Source organism: Colletotrichum scovillei (assembly GCF_011075155.1).
Source record: "Colletotrichum scovillei strain TJNH1 chromosome Unknown Contig00003, whole genome shotgun sequence".
In the NCBI taxonomy this organism is placed as follows: domain Eukaryota; kingdom Fungi; phylum Ascomycota; class Sordariomycetes; order Glomerellales; family Glomerellaceae; genus Colletotrichum; species Colletotrichum scovillei.
This window is the reverse complement of record NW_023336261.1, coordinates 2,075,526-2,093,108: the sequence shown is the minus strand read 5'-3', so window position 1 is coordinate 2,093,108 and position 17,583 is coordinate 2,075,526. Positions and strand designations below refer to the sequence as shown.

Below are 17,583 nucleotides of genomic sequence, written 5' to 3'. Positions count from 1 at the left end.
AGCTCTAGTCTTCTTCTTTCTATCCCGGTTCTCTTCAAATACAACGTTTCCCCTTCCTACAATCGCGCTGATCAACCCACTAGCATAGAACCACGAAAATATCCAATAACCGATGGGGGCATATTATCCATGAACGTTACTGTGTAATATGCCTATTTACTCTGTCGCCTATGAGTTTCTTTGAAAGCTAGGTACCATTCAGATTGATGCCCCCTAAAATCAGTAAAGCCAAAGGAATAAGAACCATCACATGGGGAAGAGTGACCAAACAGCCATACCAATCTCGTCCTATCATCAGCTAGCCGTAGGGAGAAAAGAAGTGATTCAGAAAGTACATCGAAAGAAACATGAGAACACCCAGCTGTGCAGGAAAGAGTGACTACACCCAGCCATCGCCGGTATTCATGTTTGACTTCTACTACACGTCAACCTGCTCCCCATTTGTTTTGTGTCTTTTTCGTTTTCGTTTCAATCTTGAAGCCGCCCCCGAAAAACATCGCACCGCGAGAGACAGTGGGTTTCTCCCGAGGGGCTTCTAATACCAAGGCGAAAAGAGTAGGCAGGTAGATCAGGGAGCTGACGTTGGAAGCCAGTCATGATTTTGGAGCATCATGGCCATATCGCAGAGGCGCACAGCGTGTACACCGCTTTGTTAGAAACAGCTTTTGAGAACACGTCAACCGTGAAATGGGACGAATGACGAAGGTTTGGCCAGGAATCCGATCCTGCCCACTTGGCTGGTATGCCACAAGCTCAGAACCGTCCCAAGGTTAACATGGCAGGGGACACTGGTTGACTAGCAAATAAACCAATGTCTAGCTACTACGCTCTCGACGCCTTGCCAACACGATACGAATGATGTACTTACCAAGAAGATACTCATGCTATCTGTGCCACCCGCGGGAGACTCCTACATGCTACTGGTCCGCCTACCCCGATTGGACCGGAGACACACCACGGCCTCGGGCCCGATGGTGGAGATATCTCGGAGGCCAGATGACCGATAGTCGTGCAACCCACTCGCATGCCCACCCATTAGACGATGCAATCTCCTTCGGAGACCTGGACCAAACAGCCCAAGGCTCGGGAGAGATCGCGTGGAATCTCGCACAACATAGGCAAGCTAAGGGGGAAACACCTAGGGTAAAACTTTCCTCATCCATCGTACAGCGTCCCGCGAGCCATGTGCGACGCCGCATCCCGTCCATTGGGTCGGGCGGTGGCACATGTCCTCCCCCTCTCTTTACCGCAAGTAAGGAAGAGTTCAGCGGAACTTGCCACAATGCCTGTTTGTTTCCGTGGACTACTCTCGGAGAGAGCTGAGAGGAGAGCGTGTCAGTCTCCCGCAGCAGGTTCCGCGCCGCGCCCGACGTTGAACGACCGGTTACTCCGCTCAATATTGTAGGAAAGCCCTCGGTACTGTTGATACTGTTGCACGGCATGCTATATCACTGCAGGTGACCGCGTACGGGAGTGGACCGAAGGGCCCGTCTTTCGCGGCCGTCTGGAGTATGACAGCCACTACCCGGCTTGGCTCGGACGAGTGATGGTGCCGGTGTGAACATGAAGGCCCCGAAAACAGGGATGGGTACGGATACAGATACAAACTTCAAGAGAAGAACCAGCGGCAATGCTCCATCTGCAGAGTCACGCTGCGAAGTGAATGCCTTTGTCGAGTCTCGTTTGGTATCTCGGCCAGGAAGGTCGCCTCGGTAGTGGAAGCGGTCGATAGTGTCGTCTCTCTCATCAATGGTCAGTTGACGGCCATAAGCGGGGAATAACTCACCTCTTAAGGCTCCACATGTCCAGGAATGGCTTCCGTTCGCATGGATAAAGATGAGGACTTCCAAGTTGGAACTGAACAGGAGGCTATGAGCTATATCCAGTGGGTTCGGTGAAGTTGGAACTGCCTAGAACGGCGGGCCATTGGACTGGGATACTTGTCTTCTTGGTCTCTTTGAGGAATCTGCCCGCCTCGAGGTGCTGTGATATTGGGGGCCAACTCATTGCAGTGGCTAGAGCGAGCGGCCGACTAACCTGGGCCTGACGATTTATTGAAATGATTTAATTGGCATCACGTTTGATCATTTCTCCGATGACTGTGGCTTGAACCAGCACAGAGTTGGCTACTGAACCTCGCTAATCGCTCGCGGAAGACGTCTTGGCCTCCCGGCCTCGGCAGGATACACTAATTAGATGAGAGTGATCCGTGGCATGGAATTGATGAGTGCGGGGATGGAGGTTTGGTTCCTTTCATCTCACCGCAACTGATGCGTGGTCCATCATCCAGGATGGGGCGTCACCGTCAGACTTCAGTGGACAAACTCGGGGTCATGCCCGGTCTTGGCCACGCCATTCGCAAGCCCCTTCGGACCCTGGGATTGTACCCACGGGTGGAGGAGAATGGGTCCTGCAAGATATCACCGATGGGTCGGCCAGTGTGGCCTCATCGGGAGTGCTTCGCGCCATTGCCTTTTGACCTGCATCGTCTGCATCGTCTGCATCGCCTGCATCGCCTGCAGCGCTCGTGGTGCGCCGTCTGCTGCAGCTAGAACTTGATCGAAGTACTTGCGTTGCCTTTTCACGATCAATTGGCGCTGCGATTCGTCGCGGTTGTCGCACAGGGCCCGCCAGAACGGACAACGAGATAGAGACGGTCTGTCTCTGGTAAAATGATCGGCGCCCGTCATTCTGCCGCTAGACTCTACGGGCGATGGCGTTGTGAATAGTCGCGCTGCCGACTAGAACACGACGCCAGGAACCCACAACCCTTGATCGTGGGGCAACAGAAGATGCTGTGCAAGACTGTACTGTGTAAGTGAGTCCTTCGACTCTCGAGAGCCACTTGTTTCGCTTCATGACCGAGGGCGGGCCTCCTGATCTGGCACTGTCGTTCGCGGCTTGCTTGCGCCAGTCTGTGGGCGAAAACGGGGGGCCGCGCAACTGGTGAGGCAATCGGCGAAAAGTCTCGATAATTTCCACTTCCCGCCATGGGGAAAACGTTGGCCAAACACCCCATGTTCGAGATTTCTGAAGCAGAGGCTTCTGCTAAGTTCTGAGAGACCGCCTGCGATTTCATCTTTGCAGACCATTGCGAAACAAGGGTGCAAACTTGGAATCTCGGGCTGTTTTGCATAGCAGTAGTTGTAGTATAGGCCATCGAGGATACGCCATGGCGACTTTCATGGATCAGACCCCGAATACCTCACTGCTCATTTGTTACGTGTGTGCGTGTGCAGTGTGTTGGCAGGGTCACAACTGGCAGCCAAGCAGCAAACCCCTCAGAATGCTGTTGATGGCTGCTATCCAACCCCGAAGCGATCACTACCAAGTCGGTCCGAGGCCAAGAAGATCATGATAGGACAATCTCCACAGAATGCGTCTGATCTTCAGCGATGCTGCCAGGACATCCGCAGAGATCATGGATTTGGCCTTGGAGGAGGCGTCGAGTCGTTGTTCCTCCTGCAGTGTGCAAGGTTGATCCAGTTAAAAGACTGAGATGGGCTGCCCTGCTCTCACATACTGACACTGACTGTTGGGAAGAGCTCGCCGTCCTTGCGTCGATAGGACATCGTATTGCGTTGTGCTGCCAGATCCATCAGTCAGATACAGCGATCCAGGGACACTATCGTGCAAATTAACACAGGCTTGACGGGTCCGTGCCGCAAGACTGTTTGAATCTCGAGAGAGCACATTTCCTCTGAATCGCGTTGCTGCTCTTAAACAAAATAAAAAAAAAATAAAAAAAAGGGTCGCGCGCGTTGGTGTGGTCGATTCCCCCGCAAGGCCTGAGAGCGCGCAGCAGGATAAGCGCATGTGAAGCTGCAGCGTTGCAGCGGACGGGATCCAGGCTGAACCAATAATGGCTCGCTATTGCTCCCCCGCACTGCATCAGAAGAAATGATGGATTGAAGCCATCCCAGTTGACCGAGATGAGGAAAAAGGAAGCCCTCTCATGCAGCCGGTCGCGCCTCTGTGCTTGTTGTCATTGCCGGTGGCGGGTGGAACGGACGCGGTGGGCGCGCGATTGTCGAATAAGGTATCACCGTATCAGCCCTCCGACGGATGGACCGCTCATCAATAGGTATTGCAAACCGTGCTGGGCTGAAGCTTGGGGACCAGGTGAGATTGAAACAGCCGACAAAAGAAAACACCCATGGGCTCGATACCCGCATGGGCTAGTCCAGACGTTGAGCGCGCCTCCTCCCAACCGAACAATTCGAGAAAAACTCGGCCCTAGGGGCAAGGAAGTTGCTAAAAGGGCATCGCGAGCCCGGACACCCGATTGATGAGGGAGAAGGGTGGGACATGTGGTCCGTGGAAGCTCATCGCACGCACTCTGCTTCGGCACGACATCGAGCGGACGGATGGTGTACGGAGTAGAGCCCTCCATGACCTCCCGCCGGACATGATACTGAGTGCCGAGACACGGCTCATCGAGCAGCAAAGCAGGTGCCATATTTGCTGCCGCTGCTGTTGTTCAGTGTGATTAAGTCTCTTGACAAGCATCAGATCGGAGGTTAGCATATTCAAGGCTCGAGCTAACTCGCACAGGCTTGCGACTCTGCACATGAAATTGCTAAGCAATGCCGTCTCTGTAGATGTGGCCCGGCTTGACTGGTCTGATACGTTGCCGAAGACCGATATGCCCGCGTCATCGAGTGCTGAGGTTCCGAGGGGGAGCGGCGGCCCCGTTCGGTGTTATCCTGCCAGATCGGGTCATACTCGCGGGAGAGGACGGCGAATGCTCCGTACCCTTGGGCTTGATAGTGAATGTGTACATCGAGATGTTTTGTTCGATGGAATGACTAGTCGATTTGATTGATGGCCCTTCAAGTCCTTCAAACAGCCCCTATGAGCAGAGATAGACTCGCATTGCGGATGGGGTTTCTGTCAGTGCAGGCTGCAGGTGAGCTTGTTTCTATGCCGGTGCGCAGCCTCAAGGTAGCGTCATGATCGGGTCTAACAACACAGAGAAAGTTCAGGTCTGGCAAAGCCGTGAAGGGAGAAAAGATTTGGCGACTGGGATCCAGGAAGTCTGCCCATGAGATGTCGGGGACAGGGACCGGGGTGTAGTCGGAAATCTTTCATAATTACCGCGGAGGCTTTGCTCCAGATAGACAGGCTGAAAGTAACATCTCAATTCTGATTAAGGTAGCCCTGGACCCGTGGAGAAGATATAGCTGGAAGCTGCCGAAAGTCTGTAGAGAATGATGGGAACCTGACGGACAGCTGGAGCCCTTAGCACGCCAAACTCGCAAGAGCGGACGAGCGAGACAACTGCCAGAGCCATGCATGTCTGAACTCTGTCGTCCAGCTCTGCAGGTCGAGACAAAACGAAACCCCTTCCTCCAAGCTCTGGGTGGTAGTGGTGACCGCAAGCGTTTCCATGCCCAAGTGAATTTTCCTGGCAAGGAAGCACCTGTCAACATGGAAAATACATACCGTACGCGTTGAAGCATCGGCGGTTGAGACTGTCGTTTCAAGCAGACAGTGGCTCGTTTCTGTCGAAATGATTGAGTCACCCTCGATCAATCAACCGCCACCTGGCCTGGGCTTTGCCTCGCGCCTGCAGTAGGTGCGAGCCGTTGGCTCCTACTACCTCCCAGACGTTCTCGGCCAAGGTCATTGCCTGCGAAGCGTCTTGGTAATTGTCTTTGACCTATGTGAAGCTTCCTGCCAGGCACAGACGCCAACAACGGTGCTGATGCCGATGACCGCCAGCAATGATAAGTGTAGCGAATGAGAAGCAACGGCTGCGGCGGCGTGGTCTAGGAAGGACACGGTAGATATCCGGCTGGAATACTGACTGTACTCGAAAACGGAACGCCGGTCGTTTATTCAACTTCTCGGCCGCACTCCACCTTTGCCGTTGTCCTGCAATCTTGTTCGATGCCGCTCAAGATCCAGTCGGACATGATCTGATCCTCTGACCAACCTTGACCCAGTGTGCTTACTTCAGCATCGAGAAATTGAGCGATGGCCTGGTGTGGTGCTTGGATGCATCGTCTGTGAACAGGCTTGTTCGAGTTTTGCAAAAGCCCAGCAGAGCAGCCCAGGGCCACGGGCATGGGCGCATCAATCATGGTAATTGAGTGCTCCCTGGCAAATCTCGAGATCAATGCGTAAATGGAATGGAAAAGCAACATGAGCTGCAAAAAATCGTGGTGCTCGGGGTATCCGCACTCCCGCTGTGCAACAACTTCATGCTTTGCTCCAGCGGCCCCATTTGTTCTCGAATACACTTAAATAGCCTGCACCACAGGGCTGAAGTGTCTGTCAACCATATGGAGTTTGTGCGTTGCATAGCAAAGAGTATTCGCAGTCAGGAGCAAATTGCTTGCGACGGGGCGTCTCCTTGTTCGTTATGCTGGCGGGTCCTGGCTTGTTTCGATGGTTGCTGACGGGAATCCTTCCCTTCATTTCCAAAGCATGAGCTCCCATCCGTACGAATAGGTTACGATGCGGAGTACGGTAAATTACCTGGAGCTTTCCGTTGGCCTTCCCCAGCCAGAGAGGCCTGCATCATCTCACCGCAATTCAAGCCGGCTCTTTGTATGTCAAAGGTGCCCGCCGTATGATACAAGCTGAGAGCCGCACCGCAGCAGTATCTGCATGCGTACTCTGGATTCGTTTATACTTGTACTTGTGCTGGCTTGGTTGGACCTGATATGCCGCATCAGTAGCTTTACGAACTTGATCTCGTCTCGCATACTCAAGCCTCCTGCTAGATTGCTAGATTGCTAGCATGCGAGCACATCATATCTCATCGGCAGGGGCGCCGGAAAGTTGTAGGGGCCGCAACGCCGCCGCCGCATCGCCGCGAGAAGCGATCATGGCCCATTAGCAAGCATGCTAGTCTGTTAGCCTGCTAGCGTCGTTTCCACCTCACCCCCGTTGTCGTTGCTAACAAGAACCCGTCTGTAGCCTGTGAGAATCTCGTGTGTGCGTGTCGTCCTTGTTCTGCTTGCTACTCGCGCTCGAGTAGGTACTGAGTAGCTGCCGCCGCCACCTGTGGTGCGAGAAGTACATGTACGAAGTGGGCCGCTCATAGTGTTGCCCCTTTGCATGTAAGTGCTCGTGCACCCCACGTACAACATACCTCGAATGTCTCTCCATTGCCCGCCTCTTGTGCCACTGGCGACCCGTTGGTCGTTGACCGACGACTTGTCATGTGGACCCCTGACTGATCTCTCGCCGTGGACTAAATATAGTGTGAAAAAGCGAGCTAAGGCTCAAAGTCAAAGGACGAGCAGAAAGGGCGAGTATGTATGGAAGAATGAAGGAGTAAAGAAGGGAAGCTCGAGTGAGGTCATGAACATTGTAATACCGACAAGCCTCAAGATCAGATCAGATCGGAGGCTGGGCTCTAGCCAACGTCATAAGCGCTGTCAACAGCGGTCGGTCGAATGAATCAATCGGGCAGGTCGGGGTGCAGCCTAGTGAGCGTACGGATAGGCGATTGTATCCTTACTATGTGCGTGTGCGGTACGGATATTACTGTTGTGAATACAGAGTATAGCGCGCGTGTGTCTGAAGTCAACGGTCGATTGCCTGAGCGGCATCGAGAGTGACTCCTGAAGACCATGGGTAAGACACAATTACACGGCACATCTGCCTTCTTTCTGCAAGGCGTCGAGGTTCGGATATAAATCACGTCTTCCGGGTTTATTGGTAGGGTGTTGCTGATGTCGCCAAGCTGCGGAGTCCATCACGAACGGCTTCTTCCCCTCCATCTCATGTCTCCCTTGTCGGTGACCACCCGGACGCCTAGGCCTTTCGGATCAAGTGCGGCGGCGGCAACAACTCCAGTATTCTCCAGTCTCCCGCCGAACGAATTGGCATTGTCTCTTGCTCGTGGGGTGGGAGGCGGAGGGTGGACAGAGCAGGCTTGTGAAGTGGCCCTGCAATTTTTTTCCCTGTCGAAAACAGGGGACGCCATCCCTTCCGATATGCAGGTAGCATTACCTCACCATCTCTAGCATGGCAAAGCCACCATGGTGGGGTACTTTGTCAAGTTGAATACGGAGAAGCGTTCCCTTCTGCCCCTTCGTATCCGCCGATTATCACACGTAACCGGTGACTGACGACTGCACTCGCGCCGCAGCCTGCACTGCAGAAGGGGGAGAGACAGCTCCAGAGACAAGATTGAGGCGAACCAGATGGTGATTGGCCGGAAGTGTTGGCGAGGCATGTTGTTGTACCGCCGTGGCGGTCTGTTGTCTAGTCCGCCGAGAGCTGCATCGACAAGCCAGGTAGATACTCTAGCTGGTGAATCCAGAGACGGTCCAGAAAAGTGCGAAAGAATCTAAGTAGGTAGTATACATGCGTTCCTTGGTGGGATCTGTTGATGGGCTGATGACATTGGTCGAGCCGAAGAATCTGCATTTCGTCCCATCGTGTACGTAGTAGGACTCTGGAGCCTAGTAGGTTTGGGTATGGGTGTGTGCATCAATCCCGAAGAACTGGCTCTCTGCTGGATTTCAGCACTTGGGGACTTGCTTGGGTAGCCTGTACATCCATACTGCGTCCAGTGCTGTCGTGTACCAAGCGTAAGGGTCCTCTGGCGAGGGAGGCTGAAGAGGCGTACGGCTACCGTGAAGACTCGACAGTGTGAGGTCAGACAACCTAGCACGGGCGAGCTTTGGAGCGCGAACGTTGAGGTGTTTCGTTTCCGCCTCCTTGGACGTTTGTTTGACGCGCGATGGATCGACGTTGCGCGTTGAACAAGTCTCCGAAGCGGTGTTGCATCTTTGGGTCTTTGAGTTTTTGGTTTGAAGCTCGAGCATCCCATCTTTCTCATCTGACAGTGCCCGGACCTCTGCCCGGTGCCGCGTGGGAATGGCGGTTGCAGGTAACGGTATTGTTCTTGCATGTACAAGAATTGAGATGATCATGTTGAGCGTGCTGCTAGGTATTCAAAAGTTGTAGGGAGTATGAGGTGGTCGTATCTGCAGCGCTCTTGCTTTGGCACCTGTGCCCATCCATCTCTTTGGCGATGCTGAAGCCTCAAGGGGTAGCTTACGTGCCTACCTACCCGTACGCTACGTTTACGAAGTAGCAGTGAATAGGTAGGGACGGGCGCGACATTGGTGGACCGGCACGGTAAGTGGTGCATTGAATGTTGTGGTTGTGTTTTTGTTGTTTCCCGAATCCCTTGGGGCTTCCTCATTCGGGACACCAGGCACACAGGAAGGAGGCACTCGTGGCATTCTGAGCGCGGCGAGCATTTCCAGTCACCCAGGAGCAAGGGGTAGCGTGGTCGTGATTCGCCGCTCTTCGTTCACCCACCCAATGACAGATTGCCAAAATTCTCCAAGCCACCCACTGCGTAGGAATACGTCCTCACGTCCATCCTAAGAGACCAAGGGACGCGTCCTGACCTTTCCTGTTTGGGTTATTTTCGGAGGGGATTTGGGGGGTCCGCCCTGTGTGCAGGTATTATGGAGAAGGAAGAGAATAACAAGTGGAAGGGTAAAAGGTACAGTCTCACACATGGCTGCTTAACCTCGATTCCTACATACCTTCCAGAGTACATTGATACATGGAAGAAGCTCTCCTGAGTCCACAGCAACTGAGCCTCTCATCAGCCAAGTCCCCGATAGGTACGTTGATGGCCAGCCTTGTGATATCTTAACTGAGATCACGATGAAGCAAGCACAACTGACGCTTTACCCATCATGTTGACATAGTCTATTCTGTGTAGACTGCCCATGCTTTTATTCCTAGAAGCAGGCACTGTAGGAAGTTGAGGGTCAAATTGTGAAAAGGCAGCGAGCATATACGTCTGCGACTGAAATGTTCCTCAACGTACTACGGATGGATAGGAGAGAAAAGTATCCGTACATTGGACCGCACTTGCAGGACTAGACTGGACCAGTCAGATACGATGGCGTTGGGCCGGGGTACCCAGTCTGCCGCAACGAAAACACAGGGTACATGGGATCAAGGGTAGGGGACCTGCCTAGGATCAAGGCCGTGGTGGATTGTGCATTTACAAGCAAGCGCATGTATCTCTATCTGCATGAATGGGCGGCGTGGGTACTTTGATGATCCATTTCCTGCACTAGGTACGGAGTACTGTGTACGCAGTATGGTCTCCAGGAAAGTGGAACTCCATCGTCGCCTGGCTCCAGCAGACCAATGCAGCACCATGGGCCATCGGTACGATACCAAAAACCTTCCCATTTGGCAATCTCCATTTCGACCCTTCACTGCCTGCGCCTACCCACCCCGAACCGCCATTTTGCCTGAGAGAAACCTCCTTCTCCTCCTCCTCTCCTCCTAGGAATTCCCTCTCACCACACCCGACTTGCTCTCTCTGTATCCCCTCAAAAAAATATCCCATCTCTTCTCTTCCCTTTCGTTCCCCCTTCTTCCTTCTATTCTTCCCCCATCCGCCGCCTCTCTGCCCCCAATTGCACCGTCGTTCCCCTAAATCCCAACCCACATCACCAACGTACCCCCTTTTCCCTCCCCAAACAATTAACGGAATCCCCAAGAGGTTGCCTGACTCTCAGGGTCCCCTTCCCGACTTGGATCCATCTTCTCTTCCCCCGTCTCTTCGTTGCCAACCCCGAATCGCACTTTGCATCTCCGTTACTGCCGCCTTGTTTCCTTTCCACGTGTCGCCCGTTCGTCCTTCCGAGAACAAGGAAGAAAAGAAAGCAACCGAAAAAAAACAGACAAACACAAACCGCACTCTCTCCACGCTGATCGACTGCAACTTCTTCTTTTTGTGACCCGAGATCTCGATACACCCTCCATCTCAAAACCCGAACACAAGACGAGCTTCAGGTTTGCGTGGCTGACTCGTCACCACCTCATCCCGTCCCCGACGATTCTCTAGCTACGATTTCGAGCCGGATACGAGTGCTTCACATCCCCATGTTCCCGGTCGACCGCTAGCTTTGCTTCGAGTTGTCTCGGTGACACTTGATCCTGCCTCCCTTTGGTCGATTTCTACATCGTCCCGTACGAGTGCTCTCCAACAGCCCCTTCGCAGTAGACGCGAACCATCATCTTTATTCTCAGTACGACGATACTCTCACTGTAACCCCTGGCCGCAGGCGACCTTTGTTTCCACAATCGCTATCTGTTTCCAATCACAGCCTCCTTCTTTCTAGGAAGAAGTCAGTCGTTTTTGGGACAGAAAACCATTCTTCCATTTCCTACCTTCGTATAAAAGAGAAAGCAAAAAAAAGGTTCGTTAGATTCGTACCTCGACTCGACTCTGATCGTTGCCAGCGGCCGATTTCCTGTCGTGTCATACGTATGACAGTAGCCAGTCATCCGCTTGGCCTGCTGAGAGTCTGATGCTGACATCAAGCTCGAGTGGAAAGAGCCTTGCTAACTTGCCTGCCTCATACAGTATTCTGCAGATCCGGCCAGCAAACCGCTCGGCTTCGTTATCACCTGTCTTCGCCCTCCCTTGGAGTAAGACAATCTAGCCGTACTTCAAACTCGAGCCACTTGCCCGAACATAGGACCGGTGAAGGACTGCTTGTTCGCCACTATTTCCTCTCGACGGCTCCTTGGAATATGGCCGCGCTGGTTCAAACGTACCCCCAGCAGACCACCACTGTTACCACTCTCCAGTCGAGACCCTCAGGCAACATGGTCCCAACACAGGCCCAGGCGAACCAGCAATATATGGCTGCTCAACAGTCGCAGAGGAACTTCTCAGGTTCCGCCGTGTATCGCGGTAGCAATGCCCCAATTCAGCCTTACGCTTTCACCAGCACCCCGAGTTTGAACACCAACAACCAGTGGCAGCAATATGGCAACGGATATCGCACGGCATCTTCACCTGCGGTGCCGACGCAAGGCGCGCGTCACGGAGGAAGCTCTTCAGTATCAAACGCTGGCTACAACCACGGCATGGGGACTAGCAAAGGAGGTTCGAGGGACGATTCGGGCATTCCTACTGCTCGCACAAATTCACAGGCCCCGAGGCCTCAGTCGGCGTATTTGGCAGGCAACACGACACAGCAAATGACATTCGCTCAGACCGCTGGGACTAAGACGACGCCTGATAGGTACCGGCGCCCGGCTCTCCAGCAACAACAACCTCGCCAGACTAGCGCCCCGTCAGGCTCAGGCATGGCGACTGTTAGTCATTTGTATAATGATGAGCAAAAGAACGCGTCAGTGCGAGGCCGGAACCCGTCTTTCCAGAGCAGACCAAACAGTTATTATGGTGCGGTTGATGACATGCAATTAAGTCAACAACAAAGTGTGGAAGACAGCAAGCGACTCAGGCGGCGCAGCATGCACTCGCTTGATTCTGCCGATTATCCCAAGCCGCTAACCCCACAGGAATTCTCTCACCCGGAAGATTCCTCCCGTTCCGACCGCGTGCCAACTCCCAAAAACAGCGAAAAGACACTTCGCATCGTCTCCAGTCTCGCACCTCCCGCCGACAACAACATGCATGTCCGCAATGGCAGCGCTGAAAGCCTTGCATCAAGCCGCAGCAGCCATTCCAGACCATCTTCGGTAAGTCGTCACTCCCGGTTTTTGCGGTGTCGCTGGAGGCGCTCTGTCTCCGCCTCATCCCTTCATTCGATTGCCCAATCACGCACTGGCCCAGCCATCCTCAAGTGTTCCATCGCTAACAAGGTTATTTCCACCAGTCTGCCAACCGCAGCGTACCCACCCCCACGGGCAACCCCTCTTCCTCTTCAACTCCTTCACACTTGGATGATGGCTCTTCGAAGCAAGATTATCCTAAAATCGTGAATATTCCTCCACGTAGCTCATCGTCAGATGCGGCCAAGAGGCAGTCTACTCCCTCTCCTCTCTCAAAGCCGGTGACCATGGCGACCGACTCGAGTCCCCAAAAACCACCTTCCTCTCTGGGCAATGCTCCGCAACAGGCCTTGTCTCAGAGCACGACTGCGTCCAACAGCAACAACGCTAGCAGCCCCGCAGCCCAGCATTTGGCTGCGATTAGCCAGAAGAGTACAAAATCCAAGAGCAAGACATCGCGGTTGCGCAGAGCCTTCTCGTTTGGTAGCGCGGCCGATTTCAAAAAGGCCTCCGGACCTGAACCTACTATCGACGAAAATAGTGTGTCTGATCCTACCAGATTGCACAAGGAGCCGACAGCGGCCGAAATTTACGATGCGGAACAGGCCGCCATCGCGAAGAAGCAGGAGGAAGGGGGTATCGGGAACAACATCTATGGCGGAAGGCTATTCTCCAGCTCGACCGACAACCTCTCCATTTCGTCCACCGCATCATCTGCCTCAATCATGATCCGTAAGATGGGTCGTGGCATGAAAAAGAGTACTCGTAACCTCGTTGGTCTCTTCCGGCCAAAGTCCGTCATTGGCGTTCCGGCAGCAGATGCGCTGGCCCCAGAAGCCAGCCAGGCTGCCGTGTCCATGGTTACCGTTGAAGCCGAGAGAGTCAATGTTAACGCTGATCCTCATGCACAGAACGGCGGCGGCACTGGATTTCCTCATCTGGAACGCAACTCCTTGGATATTTCGAACACCCCTAGCATGGTTTCGGAACGTGCTGGAAGTTCAGGTACCGACAGCGCGAGGCGAAAAAGCATTGTCGATGGTGACAAGGAGCGTGCCGAGGTGCTTGCTGCTGTCAGGAAAGGCATTCTGAAGCACAACAGATCAGGCAGCCCTGCTCGCGACCCGCGATCCAACTTCGAGTTGCCCGCGATCCCGAATGTCGCTGATTCTCCCATCTCGACCGCACCCAGCACGCCAAATGATGACGCTCAGGGCCATAAGCGTTCCGGATCTGTCGCCATCGGTAACGAAGACTATTTCATGACTGCTTTGAGGCTTCGCCAGGACACCAAGAGTGCCCCAGGTACGCCTTCAGGCTCCGCCAAGAGGAATGCAACTTTCTCGCCGAGAATCGTCTTCCACGACACTTGGCCTAGCGGCGAATATGATCGTAGGGGCGAAATTGCTACCTGCAATCGCCTAACGCCGATGCTAGCCCAGCAGATCAAAGAGGAGCTCAACACATTCAAGATGGTACATGCTGATCTTGACATCACAGATGGATGCATCGCTAACTGCTTACAGGAAATGGAAGTTCACGAAAACTCCAAGATTTACACGCACTTCTTCTAACGACGGCTACGCCTGCAAGACGGAATCTCACCACTTTTGCTTCTTGATGACGGGCACCAAACCCTCAATCATGTATTTGAACTACATTTACCATTCGACGGCGTTCAGGAACAGCATCGTACGGTGTCAGGGCGTTCACTATCGTCACTCGACAGCATTTTTCTTGCCTGACTGAGAAGCCTTGCCCGGCCGCCCTTTGTCGATTAATTCTTTTTTTTATTTTACTATTTTCACAATGGGCGGGAGGTATACGAAGACGGCGGCCGGACGGGACAGCCTTGCAGCAGGCCAGTCAGTGCAGATTACGGGCCGATGGCCTCTTTGCATTTGAGCAGCAATCACACGGACCTCAGGACATGATGGCGATAATAGCGGTGACCTCTTACACTTTTTCAGATGGGCCCAAGTCCTCTGACGACTTAGATGCGGATTTCTGAAAAGATGGCATCACTCACTCACACACATACACACACTTGACACTCGATTGAGGTTTAGTGTTTCGATATTTGTTTTGTAAGGGCTTAAAGGACTTTTCGTTACCTGTCGGTTCTCTTCGAGTTACGTCGCCTTCAAAGTTCGTCGGGTCATGAGGAGGCGGAATAGAGTGTGGCTTTTTTCTTCCAAAAGAACAGCTTAGTCTCAGCGAGGTCTCGGTGCTGGTATCGACCGCTCCAGCGAATTGAATAGTTTAGAGCGGACTAGGGCGAGTGCGTATAGTGAAAAGTTTGCATGTGAAAAGTCCCGTCCTACGCAAGCAATCCTTTGTTGGGTTGCGTGTGTCATGAATGGTCTGACACACCGTCTCAGTGCTAGAGCTAGATGAGCCTCGAGAAGCCGCAGTATCAGGTACCTGTCTCCGCAGAACGTTTCTCCTTGATCGGCGGGACGACGTCATTTGCTGTAGATGACAGTTCCCCTTTCCCTCACAGTTCCCTAGGTAGGTTCCATGCGTGGGGGAAACACTGGGCCCAATGACCCCACCCAATCAGGTAGAGTCTCCCATCTGGGGTTTCTCAGCCTCGCACTCTGTTAGTGTGCAAGGCTCACCCAAAAATTTCTGCCATCGCAAGCCAAGGCAAAGAGTTGCAGTAGACGTCAAGGCGAGATTCGGTCGAGCGTGCGATATCAAACTGGACCGCCAAGTCATCAGTTTTTTTTCTTCCCCTTCTCTTTTCTACAATTACAGTCGAAATTCTGGAGGGGTTTCTCAAGCTCTGGAGGCTCCGGACGTCTCAGACAACCCGGTTCGCCCGATTCTTGACCTCGACGAGAAGCATGGCGACAACGACAGAGGCCCCGACCGCGGGGCTTGAGGCTGGAACATCGGCACCGGCCGTGATCAGACCGAAGCTGCACGGGCGGGCATTCTATGAGAGCATCGGAAGTCCAAAGTACATACTCGCACCCATGGTGGATCAATCTGAATTTGTAGGTTTTTTTCCCTTTCTCTTCTCCCCCAAAAGCTTCGTGGAGCGGAGAGGCATTGTCTGGGAGCGGGATTGCTAAAGGCCTTCTATAGGCATGGCGAATGCTGAGCCGGTCGTTCATCCCAGCGTCCGAGCAGAAGAACCTGGTAGCCTACACACCCATGTTCCATGCGCGACTGTACAAAGACACAGAAAACTACCGCCAGTGTCATTTCCAAGCGGTCAGACCCGACGACTCGAACGATGCGACTGGCACCGCTGCGACTCCGACGAACCCGACTCCGACGACCAAGCCCTGGCTCGACGGCAACCCCGCCATCGACAGACCTCTCTTTGTGCAATTCTGCGCAAACGACCCCGATGCCCTCCTCGGCGCCGCCCTCAAGGTCGCGCCGTACTGCGACGCCGTGGACCTGAACCTGGGATGCCCGCAAGGCATCGCCAAGAAGGGAAAATACGGCGCCTTCTTGCAGGAGGACCAGGACCTCATCTTCAAGCTCATCAACACCCTGCACAAGAACTTGCCCATCCCCGTGACGGCCAAGATCCGCATCCTCGACACCAGGGCCGCGACGCTGGCGTACGCGCGCAACGTGCTCGCGGCGGGCGCGTCCATCCTTACGGTCCACGGTCGGCTGCGCGAGCAAAAGGGACACTTGACGGGCCTGGCGGACTGGGAGACCATTCGGTGGTTGAGGGGCCAGCTGCCGCCCGAGACGGTGCTCTTCGCGAACGGGAATATACTGCAGCATGCGGATTTACAGCGCGCTCTGGACGCCACAGGCGCGGATGGCGTGATGAGCGCCGAGGGAAACCTGAGTGACCCGGCCATCTTCAGCCGGCCGCCGGACCCGGGGACCGAGACGAGGGAGTACTGGCGCGGCAAGGACGGGAAGGGAGGGTACCGCGTCGACGCGGTGATGAGGCGGTACATGGACATCCTGCACAAGTACGCGGCGGGCCAGGACCCTCCCTCGCGGCGTGAGCTGTTCGTGCCCGGTGACGACACGGCGTGGATGGAGGAGATGGATCGCGCGGAGGCGGAGCAGGACGAGCCGGAGCGGAAGAAGAGGAGGCGGGACGTGACCAACGGACCCAAATCTGCCAAGAGCCGAGCGCTGAGCCCGAATTACTCTGCGATGCAACCGCATATGTTTCACCTGCTGCGGCACTTCGTGTCGAAGCACACCGATGTGCGGGACTTGTTGGCGCGGAGCCGGGCGGGCGATTTGGAGGCGTACGAGAGGATTTTGAGCATGGTGGAGAGGAAGGTTGCCGAGGGGCTGATTGAGTACGAGGCTCGAGGCGCGGAGATGTTTGCGGGTGACGAGGTGCTGGGTCCGGAGGCCGATGCCGCGGAGGTTGTGGAGGAGGACGGGGAGAGTTCGAGGGGCGCGGTGAAGAGGTGTAAGAGGCCTTGGTGGGTTGTGCAGCCGATTATTCGGCCTTTGCCCAAGGAGGCTATGGCGAAGGGGGCGGTGTCGTTGAGTAAGAAGGATAAGGCCAAGTTGAAGGCTGCTGGCAACGGGGAGGCGGCAAGGGAGGAGGGCAAGGAGGAGGATGTGAAGAAGAATGGGGAGAAGGAGGATCAGAGTGTCCAGGAAAAAGTTTTGGAGACTGATGATAAGTTGCTTGCCGGCTGAGGATCGCGAAGCGCTGGCCAAGCATAATTGAAAAATAGACAATTAGAATAATATACCCCTCTCTCCTGAGAATGACATACTCCTCTAAATGACAGTCTTGCTCTGCCAGATTGTTGGACTGAAGCATACATCAAGATGTGTTATTTTGAGGCCTTGCCCGTAAGTCACAAGTGGGGGAGGCCCTTTCGCCTCACCGGAGCTTCTGTTATCTTATTTAAATCGGCTACTCGCCTTTCGGTTCACCAATGACCCAGGCTAGGTGGTGGTTCTGGTCCATCATGGAGCTTTTGGGCTGCTGCTAGAACTCTGGGGGAGAAGATTCTCTGAGGTACGTTGAGAGACACCTTCGCCTCGGCAAAAGCGTAGAGCGAGAACTCGCTGACCATGCATATCCCTTGTTGCGCCTAT

General features: G+C 54.1%; 2 protein-coding genes across 2 annotated transcripts; both read left to right on the top strand.

The window, feature by feature from the left end:
- The first annotated feature begins 10,244 nt into the window (after window positions 1-10,244).
- Window positions 10,245-14,799, top strand: HER10_EVM0012914 (uncharacterized protein). Its single transcript, XM_035482292.1, has 3 exons — window positions 10,245-12,498; window positions 12,636-14,006; window positions 14,058-14,799. The coding sequence occupies exons 1-3, from the start codon at window positions 11,542-11,544 to the stop codon at window positions 14,103-14,105; spliced, it is 2,376 nt and encodes a 791-aa protein (XP_035336710.1). The 5' UTR covers window positions 10,245-11,541; the 3' UTR covers window positions 14,106-14,799.
- Window positions 14,800-15,168: 369 nt separating this feature from the next.
- HER10_EVM0007445 (dihydrouridine synthase) lies at window positions 15,169-17,225 on the top strand. The gene is made up of 2 exons (XM_035477000.1): window positions 15,169-15,533; window positions 15,625-17,225. Exons 1-2 carry the CDS (start codon window positions 15,381-15,383, stop codon window positions 17,173-17,175), a joined length of 1,704 nt encoding a protein of 567 aa, XP_035336221.1. The 5' UTR covers window positions 15,169-15,380; the 3' UTR covers window positions 17,176-17,225.
- Window positions 17,226-17,583: the final 358 nt, after the last annotated feature.